General features: G+C 44.2%; 1 protein-coding gene across 1 annotated transcript; it reads right to left on the bottom strand.

The window, feature by feature from the left end:
* Positions 1-13,988: 13,988 nt before the first annotated feature.
* On the bottom strand, positions 13,989-16,897 carry LOC147747581 (uncharacterized). Its single transcript, XM_086936333.1, has 2 exons — positions 16,411-16,897; positions 13,989-15,659 (listed from the first exon to the last, which is right to left on the bottom strand). Exons 1-2 carry the CDS (start codon positions 16,718-16,720, stop codon positions 14,053-14,055), a joined length of 1,917 nt encoding a protein of 638 aa, XP_086792459.1. The 5' UTR covers positions 16,721-16,897; the 3' UTR covers positions 13,989-14,052.
* Between the last annotated feature and the right edge of the window lie 247 nt (positions 16,898-17,144).

Consider the following 17,144-nt stretch of genomic DNA (forward strand, 5'->3'; position numbering starts at 1 on the left):
ACGAAGCAATTATCATTCAGTTTTTGACTGCCTATGGACGATTGTGTTTCATATTTGAAACGCCCAAGGTATTTATCTTGAACATAGGCTGATATACCTATAATATCCATACTAAAACAAGTATCTTTTTGTTCTGTTTTGTTTGCTTAAACATCTATCTGATTCGCATTCTCTAATTCACCTAGGTTTTCTGCTTAACTAGAAGTTATCTTTTTGTGAGTCTGTGAAGTTATTCCCCATCTTTGAGCCACTTTTAAGTACTTTTTCAAAATCTATTTTTGTTATGTGAGAGAGTTTGATATGGATCAATATATAAGCTAATCTTGCTTATATTTTTACTTCGGTGTTAGAAAAAGAGAAAAGTCTAAACACTCCTTTTCTGGGTTATTCGGTTCTACTTCGACTATCACGAAGCAGACATCTATACATACTGTGACGTTAGTATTAAGGAAGCGTCAAATCCATGAGTCTCATGTAAGTAAAGTATTCGGTCCGTAGAAACAAACTATACATGTTGTTTGTTTTTATTCTCTCCCTTAATATATTGTTTGATTATGGCCTCGTTTCATTACAGAACTTTGAAGATTATATTATCAAGTTGATTGGCAGTCCATGTCTGTACATTTTATAAGGACACTGTGAATGAAATTAAGTAAGTGCCTGTCACTAACCTTAAAATGTGAATCTATTCCAGACAGCGACGCTGTATCAGTTCTCTATGAGGTAGACTTTGTCCCTCCTGTTTTGCTGTCATGCTTGGCTACAGATATAGATGAGCACTCAAACACATTGTATTTATAGACTTAAATTGATGATAAGTCTTGGTTTTCCATTCTGGGAAAATGTGGAAATAAAATTGAATTTAGTTCCGTCAATACAATTTTTATATGGATGTAATATGACTGATTAGATATCTTTTTTGAATAAAATGTGTATTATTGGCTTAACTGCTATTAATTAAATATAATTATATTTTATATTGTTTTTTCCTTTTCTAAAATGTATTATAAATATTTTTGTAAATGAACTTTTTCTTTTCTCAGGTAATCTGTGGATCTCCTGAAGAAGGCGCTGGTTCGCCGAAATGCGCGTCGATAATTATTTTGCCATTTATCTTTGCCTTTGTTGTATTTTTTATGTGTTTTTTATATTGCCATTTTTAATGAATTGTTAATAATAACTTTATATCCGATGTATTATATACTGTATTTTTATACAGTTTTTTAATTGGTGTATACAAAAAACTTTTTTGTGAACTATTAAAATGCGGATAGTACAGACAGAATTTTCTTTGTTTTGTTAATTTTCCCATATACCATTGTATAGACAAGTATATACAATTGCCTAGGTATTGTTTTTCCTCAATCAATTTTCCCTGACCAAGGAATTGAACTAAATAATTTTCAGGGGGTCCTTGTTATATACACTGGTAATATCCTGCTTTACCACAGAAGAACCGACCGGAAGTAAATGTACTGAGAAAACAAAGCATTTAATGACTAGTGGTGGTGATTGGGATGATGATTATTTAGATGATTTATTAATGAAAAATCTGCCACCTTACCAAGAAGAAACCGATAGAGTTACTCCTAGAGCTCCATTTCTAAAACCACCTTTAGTTCCGCAGATTATACATGAAACCTCATTGGAATAAGAAAGAGAGAATGAAGCCTTAAACAAACAGCGTAGTGAATTAATTCAGAACATTTCCCAATTAGATACAAGTCCAGAAGCCCTGACAATACCTGTACCTATAGGCCCTGTAGTTCCTTTATATGGAGACAAGCAACTCTTAAAGCTCCCATTATGACTACACCCATAGTACAGTCTAGAAAAGAAACACTAATAGTTGATGATCAAGCAAGTGAATGCGAATCAGTAATTTCTCTGATGTACTTACCTATACGAGAGCCAGTGGGTGACTCGATCAGGAAAATTACTCCCCGATGTTCAAAGGAAATACAGATTGAGACATCCTCATAAACGAGAAGCCAAGATCACAGCCAAACGGTAGAATTAGAAGGAATGGTAGCAGGAAATGTGGGATTGGACAGACTAAAGTCATTCAATGAAGGTGAATTGTTGTTTACATGCAGAAGTATTACTCGAAATACAAAAATATTCGATGAAAAGTTAATGCATTTAGCTTCTGAAATGGGAATTGACATTGGCAAATCAAAGGTATTGCAGAAACCATATAGAGCTAAATTTTCTGACAATGATTTGGAAAACATGGATGTGTCAGAGGCAAGATGGCGGCATCAGGCTAGACGCCGGTAGCAGCCTCTGATCAGCGCAGCGGAGCATGCCGCTAAACTAAACCGAGTCATCATCTAGCTGCAAAAAAGAAAAAAATGGGAAAAGAAACCTGTCGCTAAGATCAATACAGTGACTACATCATTGTAACGAGATGCTAACTCTAGGATTGTGTAGTGTATGGTTATTGTTAGGAATGACGTGCGTGAATGCACGCGCGTCATTCACAACAATAAAACATCGTGTTATGGTTTGAATGTGTTATTGTCGCGTGTAGTGTTCGCGTGAGGTGTGTATGTGGTTTGGTGCCGCGTGTCTGTATGTTGTTCTTTGAATGTTGATGCGTGCATGCAAGTCTGAGTCGCGTGTGTGTGTCGCGTGTGTGTATTGTTACTTGAATAAAGACGCGTTAGTTAAATAGGGTTGCCGTGCGGTTAAACGGCATTCAAGATTGTACGCTGTGACTGCAGGTGCTTCATTAAAGGCTTTTCTTACTGGATCAACTTAATCTGTCTCCTGGAGAGTTTATTCTTCTTTATTACACTGGCGACGATCGGAAACACGTTTCCATGCGTGCAACGAGTACATTTTTCAAGAGTTTTTCTACTTTTTCAACAAATCGTTCTCATTGGCTGTTACACTTGGGAAGTTTTACACTAGTACTTTCTATTGGATGCTCTTCAACGTTTCTCATTGGATTATACTAAATGGATTAATAAGAGCCCTTTTCATTGGTTATTTCTTGGCATCATCTTCAAAACAAAAAAAAAAGGGAACACTTTATTTATTCAGTTGATTGTGGATTACCAACATCTGGAACATATCTGCTTTGAAGAGTATTTACAAGAAGAAATTAACCGTAAGTGACTTCTGTGATTCGCACACACTGTTGTGAGTCATAAATATTTCTATTGTTAAATAATTATTTCTCTTCACTGTTTAAATCTTTTATCTTTTATTAACCATGACTGGGATTCAACCCCCTCCTTCATTTTTAACTAGTAAAGGTGATCCTCCTATTGAGTGGGACATTTGGGAACCCATGTTTTTGGCATATGTTGAAGTTTTAGAGGAAGAAGAATGTGGAGCAGAAAGGAAACTAGCTCTATTAAAGCACTGTCTTGGTGGAATAGCACTTAAAGAATTCAAAAGTCTTCCTCCGTTAAGTGACACTTCTAACTTAGATGTATATCAAATTGCTACCAGGCAATTAGCTATTAGATATGGAAAAAAGATTAATATAGTTATGGAAAGATTTAAATTTTACTCAAGAAAACAACAAGCAGATGAGTCTATTGACAATTACGTATCTTCATTGAGAGCATTAGCAGTCACTTGCGATTTTGAACACATTAATTATGACCAAGTTTTAAGGGATCAGATCCTTATGTGTACTAATAACAAGAAGATACAACAAAGACTATGGACAACTTCAGATATGACCTTAAATGCAGCAATTGAAATTGCAAAATCAATAGAACATTCAGAAAAATGTGTAGATGAAATACGTTCGCAAAACAACAGTAAATCTGATATTTTAATTATAAATAAAGAAAATGAGAAATTTAAAGATTCAGGGAAATATGGGAAATATGCTAACACAAGGAATGACAATCAGTATAAAAATGAATACAGAAATAGATGGCAAAAACATGATCAGAGAACAAATACATGGCAAAGACCTGATCAAAGGATGAATATGTGGCAAAAACCTGATTCAAGAACTTATAATATGTACTGTTTCAGATGTGGTAGTAGTTATCATTTAGGAAATTCAAAATTGTGTCCAGCTCTGGACAAAGTTTGTTCAAGATGTGAAAAAAAGGGGCATTTTTCAAAGTTTGCAGATCTGCACCAAGAAAAGTCAGTTTAATTCAAGATCAAGAACAAGAAAATTCAAGTGATTGTGAATTTGACGTGAATACCATAATGTGTATAACTAAAGAACCAAAAGTAAGGAAGTTTCCTTCATGTTTTATCACTATTAATGGAGTCTCTACCAAAGTATTTGTTGACTCTTGCTCATGATACACAATTCTGCCTAATGTCTTGTTTAAATCCAACTGGCCTAAGATTAAATTGATACTACCAGATATCACACCAAGCGGTTATACAGGGCATAAATTGCAACTCATTGGATATTTCATTGCTGAACCTAAATTTAAAAGCTACTCCACACATGGGAAGGTGTATATAACAGAATCTGGTGATTCATTATTGGGTTGGCCACATGCAGAACAATTAGGAATGAAACTTGATCCTAATGCTGATCCTCCTGTTTATTCTATTGATTCTGAATCTAGCAAATCTGCACAAAGTAAAACTGGAGAAGACTTGATTTCAAAAAATTAAAGAAGAATTTCCAAAATTATTTTGTGATGTCCTAGGCAAATATAAAGGTTCCGAACATCGAATAAAAGTGCATGCAAATGCTTTACCTGTCCGCCATAAAGTGAGGAATGTGCCTCTTTCTTACAGAGAAAAATTAAAAGAAATTCTTGATGACATGTGCAAAAAGAATATTATAGAACCCATCAAATCATCTCCATGGGTTTCTCCCATCGTAATTTCGATCAAATCTGGGGGAGATCTTCGTGTATGCATAGATTTACGCAGTTTGAACAATGCAATTTGTGTGGACTCACATCCCTTGCCCAATCTACACGAAATGGTTTCTACATTGAACAATGCCAAGGTTTTCTCATGTTTAGATCTAGCAAGTGCGTATCATCAAGTGGTTTTGCATGAGGATTCAAAAGATTTGACTGCTTTTATTACACCTGAGGGCTATATAGATTTTGCAGGATGCCCTTTGGGTTAGCAAGCGCAGCCGCAGTTTTTCAGAGGCTGATGAAAGAGACACTGGATGGATTAACTGGAGCAATTGCATTCCAGGATGATATTTTAGTCTTTGGAAAAGACATAATTGAACATGACAAGCATTTATTTAAAGTATTGAACGCCTTATCGGAGAAGGGTTTAACTCTACGTGCGTCCAAGTGCAAATTTAGGAAAGATGAAGTAGAATATCTTGGACATTGTATTAGTGCTAATGGCATTAGACCTAAAAACTCACATTTGGAAAACATCAGCAAAGCTCCTATTCCTCAGAACAAGGAACAGTTGATTGCATTTTTAGGCCTTGTTGAATTCTATGCAAAATTTATCCAAAACTATGCAAGTGTGATTGAACCTTTCAGGATACTCTTGAAGAAGAATGCAAAATTTGTATGGACAGAAACTATGACTGAAACTTTCAACGCTGTGAAGTCAATGATTACTAAGGCGCCTTGTCTTAAACCATTTGTAATTGGCAAAAAATGTATTGTGACAGTAGATGCAAGTAGTTGTGGGTTGGGTGCTGTACTGATTCAAGAGGAATGGGGTAAAGAATGGATTGTATCCTATGCCTCAAGAACGTTGAGAGAGTCTGAACGTCATTATTCAGTGATTGAAAGAGAACTTCTGGCGTGTCTTTGGGGTGCCGAACATTTCCGACCCTTCTTATGGGGAACGAAATTCACCATCAAAACGATCACAAGCCTTTGGTACATATACTATCACCAGGTGGAGGACGTACTCTTTCTTCAAGATTGGCCAGATTATCATCAAGGTTACAAAATTTTCAGTATTCCTTGGAATATATTCCTGGGAAATCGAATGTTCATGCAGATTGTATGTCAAGGCTTCCATTAGCATGCAGAGATTCTGATGTGGTTGACAAAGATGAATGCGAAGTAGCACATGTTTATATTGATGTTAATTTAGTGTTTGGAGAAAATTCAGTAGTAGAAGAGGAGACATGGAATGAGGAAATGAACAAAGACTTAGAACTCAAAAAAGTTAAGGAATATGTGTTGGGAGGTTGGCCTGAAGGAAGGAACTTTTCAGGTGGTTTAATGAGTTATCACAAGATTAAGGATGAATTAGCCATAGAAAATGGGATATTATTAAGGAATGATAAATTTATTCCACCTTTCGGTCTTTTGGGATTTGGCTCATGTTGGGCATTTTGGAATATCAGTCACTAGAAGACGTTTAAAGAATAATTTCGGGTGGCCAGATATTGATTATTTTGTTGAGCAACAGGTGAAATTGTGCGGGTTATGTGCTAACAGTGACAAAACAGCTAAGGCTTTGCCCAGTGTACCACAACCTGTTGGTTTACCAGCATCACCATGGAATAAGATTGGGATTGATATTATTGGACCTTTCGGTGTTTTACCACAACAACATTCCTTTGGTATAGTACTTATAGATTATTTCTCAAAATGGCCAGAGATAAAAACAGTCAAGGAAGTTACTAGCGATGCTATTATACAGTTTATGGATGAAGTTTTCTGCAGGGAGGGTATTCCCCAAGAGGTAGTGACAGATAATGGTCCGCAGTTTGTTAGTAGGCAAATGGAAAAGTATTTTAGTAGATGTGGCATCTTTCACAGAAGAATAGCAGTATTCCATCCTGAGGCCAATGGTCAAATAGAAAGATTCAATAGAGTTGTCAAGGAAGCTATCCAACTAGCTGTTAAAGGTGGATTGTGTTGGAACAAGGCTTTACAGTCCATGTTATTATCTTATAGGACTGCTCCCAATGCAATTACTTTACTATCTCCTTTTGAGATGTTAAGAGGGCGTAAACCCAGTACTAATTTAGTTCCTTGGTGGTTAAAGAATAAGGACAGTAATCGTGTTGATTTTGCAGAAGTGGACTTTGAAGAAATTCGCAGGAAAGTGGATATCTATAAGGAAAAGATGGAGAAAGATTTGTCAAGAGATAGAACAAGGAGTTGTGTGCCTGTTCATGTTGGTGATTTGGTGAGGTTGAAAAAAGGCAGTTACGTACATAAAGGATTAGCGAAGTGGTCTGATCCTGTTAAAGTTATAGAAGTATTTAAGAATGCTGTAAAAGTGACTGATGGAAGTGTGTGGCATTTCAGCAGAGTTTCAAAATATAATATTAGCAAGGAATTTCCTGAAGATGTTTTATCAAATGCTGTTTTGAATGAAGATGACTCATTCAATGTATTTTTGGATGTTGACGCTAATGATTCCAAGTCATCTGAGTTACCTACTGCTTCCACTGACAGTGAATTACCTACTGTCTCCACTGATTGTGATTCACAAGAGTTGTTGAGGAGTTCAAGATGTCGCAAGATTCCTTCAAGGTTCAATGACTTTGTTCTTTCTTAAAAAAAAAAAGAGGGAGGTGTGTAGTGTATGGTTATTGTTAGGAATGACGCGCGTGAATGCACGCGCGTCATTCACAACAATAAAACATCGTGTTATGGTTTGAATGTGTTATTGTCGCGTGTAGTGTTCGCGTGAGGTGTGTATGTGGTTTGGTGCCGCGTGTCTGTATGTTGTTCTTTGAATGTTGATGCATGCATGCAAGTCTGAGTCGCGTGTGTGTGTCGCGTGTGTGTATTGTTACTTGAATAAAGACGCGTTAGTTAAATAGGGTTGCCGTGCGGTTAAACGGCATTCAAGATTGTACGCTGTGACTGCAGGTGCTTCATTAAAGGCTTTTCTTACTGGATCAACTTAATCTGTCTCCTGGAGAGTTTATTCTTCTTTATTACAGATTGTACCTTCTGACTGCCTGATCCCTGCAAGGGCGTCGATCTCTCTGCAATCCTCGGCAATCGGATACGCAGTCCTGCGGTTGCTGGTCGGTAACCGCCCCTCATCAGGTGATCAACCTTTCCTGTGGCGACTGAACTCCGCAAACTCCGTAGACTCCGTAAACAGCACGGACCACGAAGCACCGGCAAATTTCGCCGACACACAGTGCTCAATGGCCCCGAAAAATGCAGCCGCCGTAGCTTTTGCAGCAGCCAAGACAAGGGCAGCACGTCAAGCCTTGCGGGACCAGGAAGCAGGCAATAGGCGCGGCACTACGCGCGGAGAACTGCATGATACCACAGCTGCGACAACAGCGGAGAAAACAGCAGAGAAAACACCGGTCCGGAGAGGCGTTACCTCCAGCTAAAACTCCTGTAGCACCTTTGTCTACCACAACCTCAGTGCAGGCTGCCCCGACGGTGATTACAATGTTTCAACGTGCCGCTAGTCAGAAACAATTGACTAAAACGGCACAACAAAGTAACCCGAAGGAACAATCAACTATTCCTATTGTAGAAGCTACAATGTCAGCAGCTGGTGGGAGCGAAGAAAATAGTGCAGTTATTGCAGAGCTGACGGAGTTAACTGACGATCGGAATGTTCCTGAACCGCCTGAAGGGCATGAGACTGCTCCTACTCCTGAGAGGTCTGAGGCCACTGACAGGATGACCACAGAGGTAAGCCAGACATTTCACCCTGCTTCTGCACCCTTCGATAGACCTGCTACACATAAACAGGGGGTTAGCAGCATCTCCACTGATATAATAGTGAATTTAGACCACCCAGAGATGCTAGCAAAAACTCCTAAAGATACTACTGAGCTTGCTGGGTCAGCTAACACCCCCACTTGTAGTAATATTAATAACGACCATACTTTTGAACTGAATTTGGAGCCGAATAGGGAGACGCTGATAAACACTTCGCCTTTGAATATGACACCTGAGGTAAATGCAGACTTAAATACAGATTTACAACTGTGGGCTAATAAGACACAATTAACTGCTAAGGAGAAAGAGTTTGCAGAGGCTGCAAAATCAGATGTAGGAGCATCAAAAGCTAATTTGGCGATAAATGATCACCCCATAGACTCTATTGAGGCTCTGGAAGCAGATAAGCACATAACAGATTTCTACTCCTTCTCAGAAGATATTAGCTGGTCTGGTGATACTGAGGATGAGCTTGATGAAGCAGATGAAGTTGAGAATGACACAGACTCCAACATAAGTTCAGAATCGGATCTTAACCCCCCAAAAGAGCAACACGACAGGAGGAGAACTATACTTAAAAAGAAAAAGGCTGAACACCACGGAGCTAATGAATTGTCATGGGATTATACTCCGACCGTTTTGACCCTAAATCAGAATCAGATCCCTATTGCAAAATCTCAAGCATCATCCTCAGATCAGGCCCCAAATAGAGAGCAATCTGATCAACCGGGAGCTACACTGACACAAGTAATGGAATCAGTTTTACAAGCTATAGCATCTCACCGGGAGGAGACCTCAAAAGACAGTCGTAAAGCCCGAGCGGGACTACAGAAGGTTCAAGGTGTAGTTCGCAAACTCTCCAAGACAATGGGCGCCTTCACAGAAAGATTAAATGACATTGAAGACCGGATTGTAGTAAACGAAACAGAAGCTGCTGCCACAAATGAGCGAGTTGAAGCACACGAAGCACAATTCTAGGATATTAGGTGGAAACTAGATGATTATGAAAATAGACTTCGTAGAAATAACCTGCGCGTTCTTGGGTTGCCAGAAAAAGCGGAGGGTGAAGACTGTTGTTCCTTTATAATACAACTCTTTCATGATACCCTTCCCGAGCTTAACACCTGGGACTGGAGCTATGAAGTACAGCGAGCGCATAGGGTCCCCTTGTCTATAAAACCTACGGCACTCATAGGTAAATATCCACGTGCAATCCTAGTATACTTTGGGAACTTTTTGCTTCGACAAGCTATATCAGAAAAAGCTACACCGGATAAACATTGCAGCAAGGATTCTACATCCTATTTTGTACGTCCTGACTTCTGCCATTGGACAGTTGAAAGGAGATGGCGACTCAGACAGCTTATCAAGCCTTTTCAAGAAAAAAAGGCTGTAGTATACCTGAACAATCCAGCTAAGCTAAAAGTAATTTATGAGGGTCAAACAAAATTTTTCACATCCGAGATTAAGGCTAAAGAATACCTAGAGAGCTGCTGCCTGCTGTAGATGTATATTACAGCTGGCGTGGCACAGATCTCTATAAGCTGAATCCGAAGGCCCATTCGGCCATAGATTAAAATCTCCCAGAATCATTAGCCTGGTGTGAGTATTAGAAAGATCGTAGATAAGGTCTACCAGCTTAGATACGGCTGACAAAGCATTGCCCAGGGGTCTGTAGCACAACAGCCCCGAATGCAATACACCTCCGTGTCCTTTTAGGGAAAAGCCCATTAGTTCAAAACCCAGGACTTCCTTAATCTCCAACAGAGAAAGGTCCAATGATTTAGCTAATGATGTGAAGACTTACTGGATTTCCGTATTTTTTGGGTGGACTCAAGTAGCTGCTTATGAACTACTTAAGAATTGATATACAATACTATGTCTTCCCTTTTCTTTCTTTTGCTATGCTCTTCCTTTTTTCTATCTGTTGTGTTGTTCTTTTTTGCTATGCATTTAGGATTGCATGCTTCGCTGGTTCTGGTCAGAATATGCTAATCCATCACTATAGACTCTTATGGAGTCTTATTGCCTTTTTTGGGGTGTTAGGGGGTGCAAGGGGGGGATCAGGGGAGGGTGCTGGGTGGGAATCAGGGCAGATAGGGTGGGGGGGAAAAACGCAGTGTAAAATGAGCAGGCTCGAGATTACTAAAGGAATATTGAGGAACAGCACAACACTATGCAAGGTTCATGAATACCGTCTAAAACATAAAACAATTAAATGGGGAAGCTAAACTCAGGATGCTGGAATGTGGCAGGTCTTAACGACAGAGCAAAGAGGGCCCAATTTATTCAACTAATGGTTCATAGCTCCTGGGATATCATTTGTATACAGGAAACTCATATTCCTGTAGGAGAGATAATTCAATTAAAAATTCCAGGCTTTAATTTATTGGTCACAACTACACAAACCTCAAAAACTAGAGGAGTTACAATCTTAGCGAGAACAAGACTAGGTACCCCAATACATAAAAAAGCTGATACCCATGGTAGATGGGCCATTGCTCAACTAGATATAGGCATTACTATTTGTTCTATCTACGGTCCTAATCTTGATGACCCTGCACTATATATCGAATTAGAATTGGAATTAGCATCATGGTCAGGCACTTTAATACTCTGTGGAGATTTTAACTTAACATTTAATCAATTACAATGCCATCAGAATCAATATAACTATACAGGTCAAAAACCGAGTGTATTCAGGGCAGTACTAAATTTGACTCGTAGCTATAATCTTCGAGACATATGGGGGTCCATTAGGATAGCGGGCGGTGGCACTACCGAAACGATGGCGGGGCGGAAAAACAGCTTTTTCCGCCCGCTAGCAGTGGAAATCACGTCCGCCACATTAGGATATGTAAACACAGGTCATTTCCCGTCCGCCGCGGAGCGCCTCGCTCCGCCATCAAGGTGCGCCCGCCACCGCGGCGGCTGCAGCCAATCGAGACCCTCCGCCGCGGTCGATGACGTCCGCCCCGCTCGACATATTAGGATGGGCCAAACAAGCTGACGCACCGCGCCGGAGACACCGCACAGCTCTAGCAGGCGGAAAGTCTACAGCGGAGCACGCACGCCGAGATCCGACATGAACCCCATGGACCCAGCCCTCCACATGCATCCGGTCATGTACCTGCTGCAACACTATCGCCAGATGGGCCGCCGCGGACGCCGCCGCAGGTACGTCACTACACATATACACCACACAACACACATGCCGACACAGGTCCCAAGCACAACACTGGCATCCTGCTGGGGGGCACAACACATCCACATGGGCACCCACACATCACCCACCTCAGAACAAGGCACCCCACGGGATCCGGAACACACAACGTCGGCCAACCTGCAGCAACGTCACGGTCACGGACACGTCACCGCCGCGGTCAACACATGCGCACAATGCAGAAGGCAGGGCAACAGCAAGGCATGGACACATTCCAAACATCACAGCGACACACCACCCCGACCAACACTGCACACCACCCGAAGTAGTCACAGGCCAGGTGCCAATCCCGTGCACCCCCTTGCACATCAACAAGCACTGTAACAACAAGCACAATACACACACACTGCGACACACAACCAGGGACAAAGGCACAGCAGGATTGCCTGACAACGGACACACAACACCAGTGCACTCCCCACAGCCCACACAATTGAATACAAACATCCACACAGGGCAAGACAAAACATACAACAGACATACAACTCCTGCCTGACACATGTGTGTCTCACATCATACAGGGGCACACATACATACACTACAAACTAACACCCTTCACACTGCACACCTCTGCCACACACATGCCATGTAAGCCATGCCACCAGGACCAAGGGCCAACACAAGACGACCATACACATACACGCCAGGGCACACAGAATGGGAAACACACACCTCATCACATCATAAACATCTACTACACCACAGCACAGCTGCACACCCTGTGCTGCCAGTGTCCCCCAAGGTGACCTGTGAACAGTGTATGCAGCAATAGCAATTCACCCACACGAAAACTGCATGGCCTGCCAAATAACCATCACAGAGTACAACATCAGCAGGGCCACAATGGACTGAAGAACCTGTCCCCCTGTCTAAAAATCATATGGCCACATACAACCTTGCAATGGTGATGTACAAAATAGACCATGGAACTCAATCAAACAAGAAAATGACTTTAATCAGTAAGGAGACAGAGAAAACACACCATAATGTACTGTATTTATTCACATATTGCACAGATGTAGCTACACAACATAAGTAGACAACAGCAACTCTCAAAATCATGTGCAAATGCCATAGACTATGCACTGGTGAATCACAATCGGGAAGTGCAAAGTCCTTGGCAGGGCAGGGTACAGCACATCAGAGCAACAGGCCCAGAGTCCTTGGCAGGGGAGAGCACATCAGAGCAACAGGCCCAGAGTCCTTGGCAGGGCAGGGTACAGCACATCAGAGCAACAGGCCCAGAGTCCTTGGCAGGGTACAGCACATCAGAGCAACAGGCCCAGAGTCCTTGGCAGGGGAGAGCACATCAGAGCAACAGGCCCAGAGTCCTTGGCAGGGGAGAGCACATCAGAGCAACAGGCCCAGTGTCCTTGGCAGGGCAGGGTACAGCACATCAGAGCAACAGGCCCAGAGTCCTTGGCAGGGTACAGCACATCAGAGCAACAGGCCCAGAGTCCTTGGCAGGGGAGAGCACATCAGAGCAACAGGCCCAGTGTCCTTGGCAGGGCAGGGTACAGCACATCAGAGCAACAGGCCCAGAGTCCTTGGCAGGGGAGAGCACATCAGAGCAACAGGCCCAGAGTCCTTGGCAGGGGAGAGCACATCAGAGCAACAGGCCCAGTGTCCTTGGCAGGGTACAGCACATCAGAGCAACAGGCCCAGAGTCCTTGGCAGGGGAGAGCACATCAGAGCAACAGGCCCAGAGTCCTTGGCAGGGTACAGCACATCAGAGCAACAGGCCCAGAGTCCTTGGCAGGGGAGAGCACATCAGAGCAACAGGCCCAGAGTCCTTGGCAGGGGAGAGCACATCAGAGCAACAGGCCCAGTGTCCTTGGCAGGGCAGGGTACAGCACATCAGAGCAACAGGCCCAGAGTCCTTGGCAGGGGAGAGCACATCAGAGCAACAGGCCCAGAGTCCTTGGCAGGGGAGAGCACATCAGAGCAACAGGCCCAGAGTCCTTGGCAGGGGAGAGCACATCAGAGCAACAGGCCCAGTGTCCTTGGCAGGGCAGGGTACAGCACATCAGAGCAACAGGCCCAGAGTCCTTGGCAGGGGAGAGCACATCAGAGCAACAGGCCCAGAGTCCTTGGCAGGGGAGAGCACATCAGAGCAACAGGCCCAGTGTCCTTGGCAGGGTACAGCACATCAGAGCAACAGGCCCAGGAACACACCCACATCGCTAACAATGGTGTACTGTAGCACACCTATGTGTGGCACAGGCGTCTGAGGGTGTTGACAACTCACTCCTGGCTGTCATGTGGAGTGGAACCTGGCTGTGTGTCAGGGACTGCAGGTCGACTTGACTGGTGTGACAGAGGGACATGTGGTGTGGCTATAACAGAGGGCCTGCAAGGTGGAGGGCTGTGCGGACCAGGTGGCACCGTGGCACGTGGAGGTGGAGTCATGCACGCCCTTGACACAGTGTGGGTGGGAGAGGTTGGAGGGGTGCCCTTCCACTTCTTTGGAATATGAATTTGCTTCCCTGTCATGGGGTTGATGGGAAGTGGCGTTGACACCACCTGCACACCCCCCAACTGTTCCACTTCAGGGGCAGACACTGCCACTCCCTCTGGAGAAGTGCTTGATCCTGCAGTACGCTTGTGCTGGCTACGCCTCCGGACCACTTTAGCCTCTCTGGAAGGTGTACCCCCCACAGTGACCACCTTCCCACTTACCCCAGGGATGGCCACTACACTGCCCTCCTGTCCCTTCTTGCCAGGGATGGCCACTACACTGCCCTCCTGTCCCTTCTTGCCAGGGATGGCCACTACACTGCCCTCCTGTCCCTTCTTGCCAGGGATGGCCACTACACTGCCCTCCTGTCCCTTCTTGCCAGGGATGGCCACTACACTGCCCTTCTTTGCCACAATGACTGGGCTGGTCACAGCAGGGCTTCCCTCCACCTGCCTCGATGTACTTTGTTCTGGGGTTGATGTGGTAGGTGGGTGTGTCCCTGTGTTCACCCCAGGTGTAGTCATGACATCCCACACATCCTCTGTGGGCATAGCAGAGTCAATATCTGGTGATGGCTCAGCAGCATGTGAGCCTGATGTCTGACACAATGTTGTTCTGGCCTTGCTCTTCTGTGACTCCACCTGGTCTGTGCATATTGGGGGGTCCCTGCCCTTCTTTGGGGATGGAGTCTGTGGACGGGATTGTTTGCTTTGGGTCTGAGCTGTGCTCCTAGTGTTGTAACGTTTACTTGATGTATGTCCCAAGTGCTCACTGTCATCTGATGTGGCCACTGACTGGGTGGACGTCACAGGCACCTGAGCTGCAAAGGGGGCATGTTGGAGGGCTGACGTCACTGTACCTGACAATGACAGGAGTGTACGATGTAGGCCACCCACGTCAGAGTGTATGCCCTCCATGAATGCCAGAACCTGCCCTATTTTGTAATCGTGGGCACTGAAGGCATTCAGCAGGGCGGTCTGGCCCACGCAAAGTTGCCGCAGGAGCTCTACGCACTCTGCACTGAGGGCAGCAGGGGGGACAGGTGCAGGTGCTGCGGTGCCATGTGTGAATGTCACACGTCCCCTCTTAGTGACACGGATACGGCCAGCCCCAGAGGAAGTGGATGGGAGGGTGGGCAGTGGCCGTTGGTAGTCAGATGCAGCAGCAGAGTCCCCATCCCCTGTGGCTGCTAACAGGGACTCATCCCCCCTGCCATCAGATGAAGTGGTACTCTGTGTCTCAGCCACAGATTCCTCATGCATACTCCTGTCACCCTCAGTAGCGCTGGTGTGGTCAGTGTCACTTTGCTCCGTCTCACCCTGCCCTGCTGCCGCTGTCGTGCTGGTCTCCCCACCACTTTCAGGATCATGTTCCGCCGTGGTGTCTTCCGAATCTGCATTAGTGACAGAAACATGGTTGTATAAGTGTCATAGTCTGGTCACACGATATCAGAGCAATGCAGCACATGAGAGGCCTAGAGCTACATGGTAACCACCACACCCTCAAATCATTGTGCTGCTACACACCAGTTACACCACAACTGAGCCTGTCATGCGGACAAACAGGCAGGAGTGGACCAATGTCGATGACACACAGCACTACACCCTGCCCATGGATGGTGTTCCCCTAGCCCACATGGACCTGCCCCACGGACATGATGTAGCCACAACTAACATCACCACTTCCAGAGCCTAAAGGGATCCAGAGGGGAATACACACACCTGTTTTGTCTACACATGCCACATTGTCAAATAGGCCATTACAATCACCATGTGCCAATGTGGGTTCACATTGTTGTCAGATGTGTGGGCCACTACCATGCAGGTGCATGCAAAGTACACTGACATGGTGTAACACTCATTAAGTGGACACAGCTGTACAGCATAATAGGGACTACACCCACCATCACAAAGAAGAGTGACCATGTGGACAACAAAATATATGTCAAGGACTGAAAACTGCAGCCAGGAGCTGCAGAGTAAGGCCATGGTGGGCCAATGCCTCATACAGACACACATCACAGTTGCCACTCACATCACATATCACAGCATGGCAGCACACGCACATCACATGTGTCACCGCAGACACAGGCACTCTACACATGCATCCACTCCCAGACAAACTCTCCCTCCCCGGATACTCACCATCGCTGTCTTGCTGCTGAAGCCCCTTCAGACGTGCATCCAGGTCTGGATAGGTCACTGCCAGTATGCGTGCCATCAGCGGAGTCATGGTGCGGCGTGCCACACGCCCTGTGCGTGGTACCATCCCCAACTTCATCTCTGCCACTTGCTTAGCCAGCCGGCTGATGTCGTCCCACCTCTTGTGACAGTGTGTGTGTCGTCTGTTTGATACCCCCAGGGCTCGCACCTTTGCTGCTATGGCCCTCCAGACAGCCTTACGTTGGTGTACTTTGAGCTGCAGGTATGAGAGTAAAGAAGGACTAATGAACATTTACACATTGTCATATGTCAGCATCTATCAGTACAGCAGCCAGACACTGAATCAGGACGCACAGTGACCCCCCTCCCTCCAGAACTGGGGGTACCCTCACAAGGCCACTCTGCATGGCATAAACATTAGTGAATGCATGCACACATTGAGCTTCGTAGTCTCCATGATTATCACACTGAAGAATGATGATTCAACACAAATGCATCGACAGCACTGTATGAATCATAAATTGTACAGGGCATTGATGTGGCATATCCACTAATCAGTGTGCAGCAACTGTAGCATGTAAGTTGGCTGATGGACAAACTTTGGAAGGGCAGCCACTGAACCTACTCTGTGGGGCACACTGACTATGACTACAGGGGCACCCTGAAATTACATCACAAGCGGACACTGTCCAACCAGCTACAAGGCAAACAACCGT

Source organism: Lissotriton vulgaris, chromosome 1_1 (assembly GCF_964263255.1).
Source record: "Lissotriton vulgaris chromosome 1_1, aLisVul1.2, whole genome shotgun sequence".
Lineage (NCBI taxonomy): Eukaryota > Metazoa > Chordata > Amphibia > Caudata > Salamandridae > Lissotriton > Lissotriton vulgaris.

What these genes read in the sequence shown, in the direction of transcription:
- LOC147747581 (XM_086936333.1), bottom strand. Translation starts at nt 16,720, where the DNA reads ATGTTCATTAGTCCTTCTTTACTCTCATACCTGCAGCTCAAAGTACAC. An exon ending in TCAGCAGCAAGACAGCGATG is followed by an intron (nt 15,660 to 16,410) that starts GTGAGTATCCGG and finishes TCACTAATGCAG; the next exon opens with ATTCGGAAGACACCACGGCG.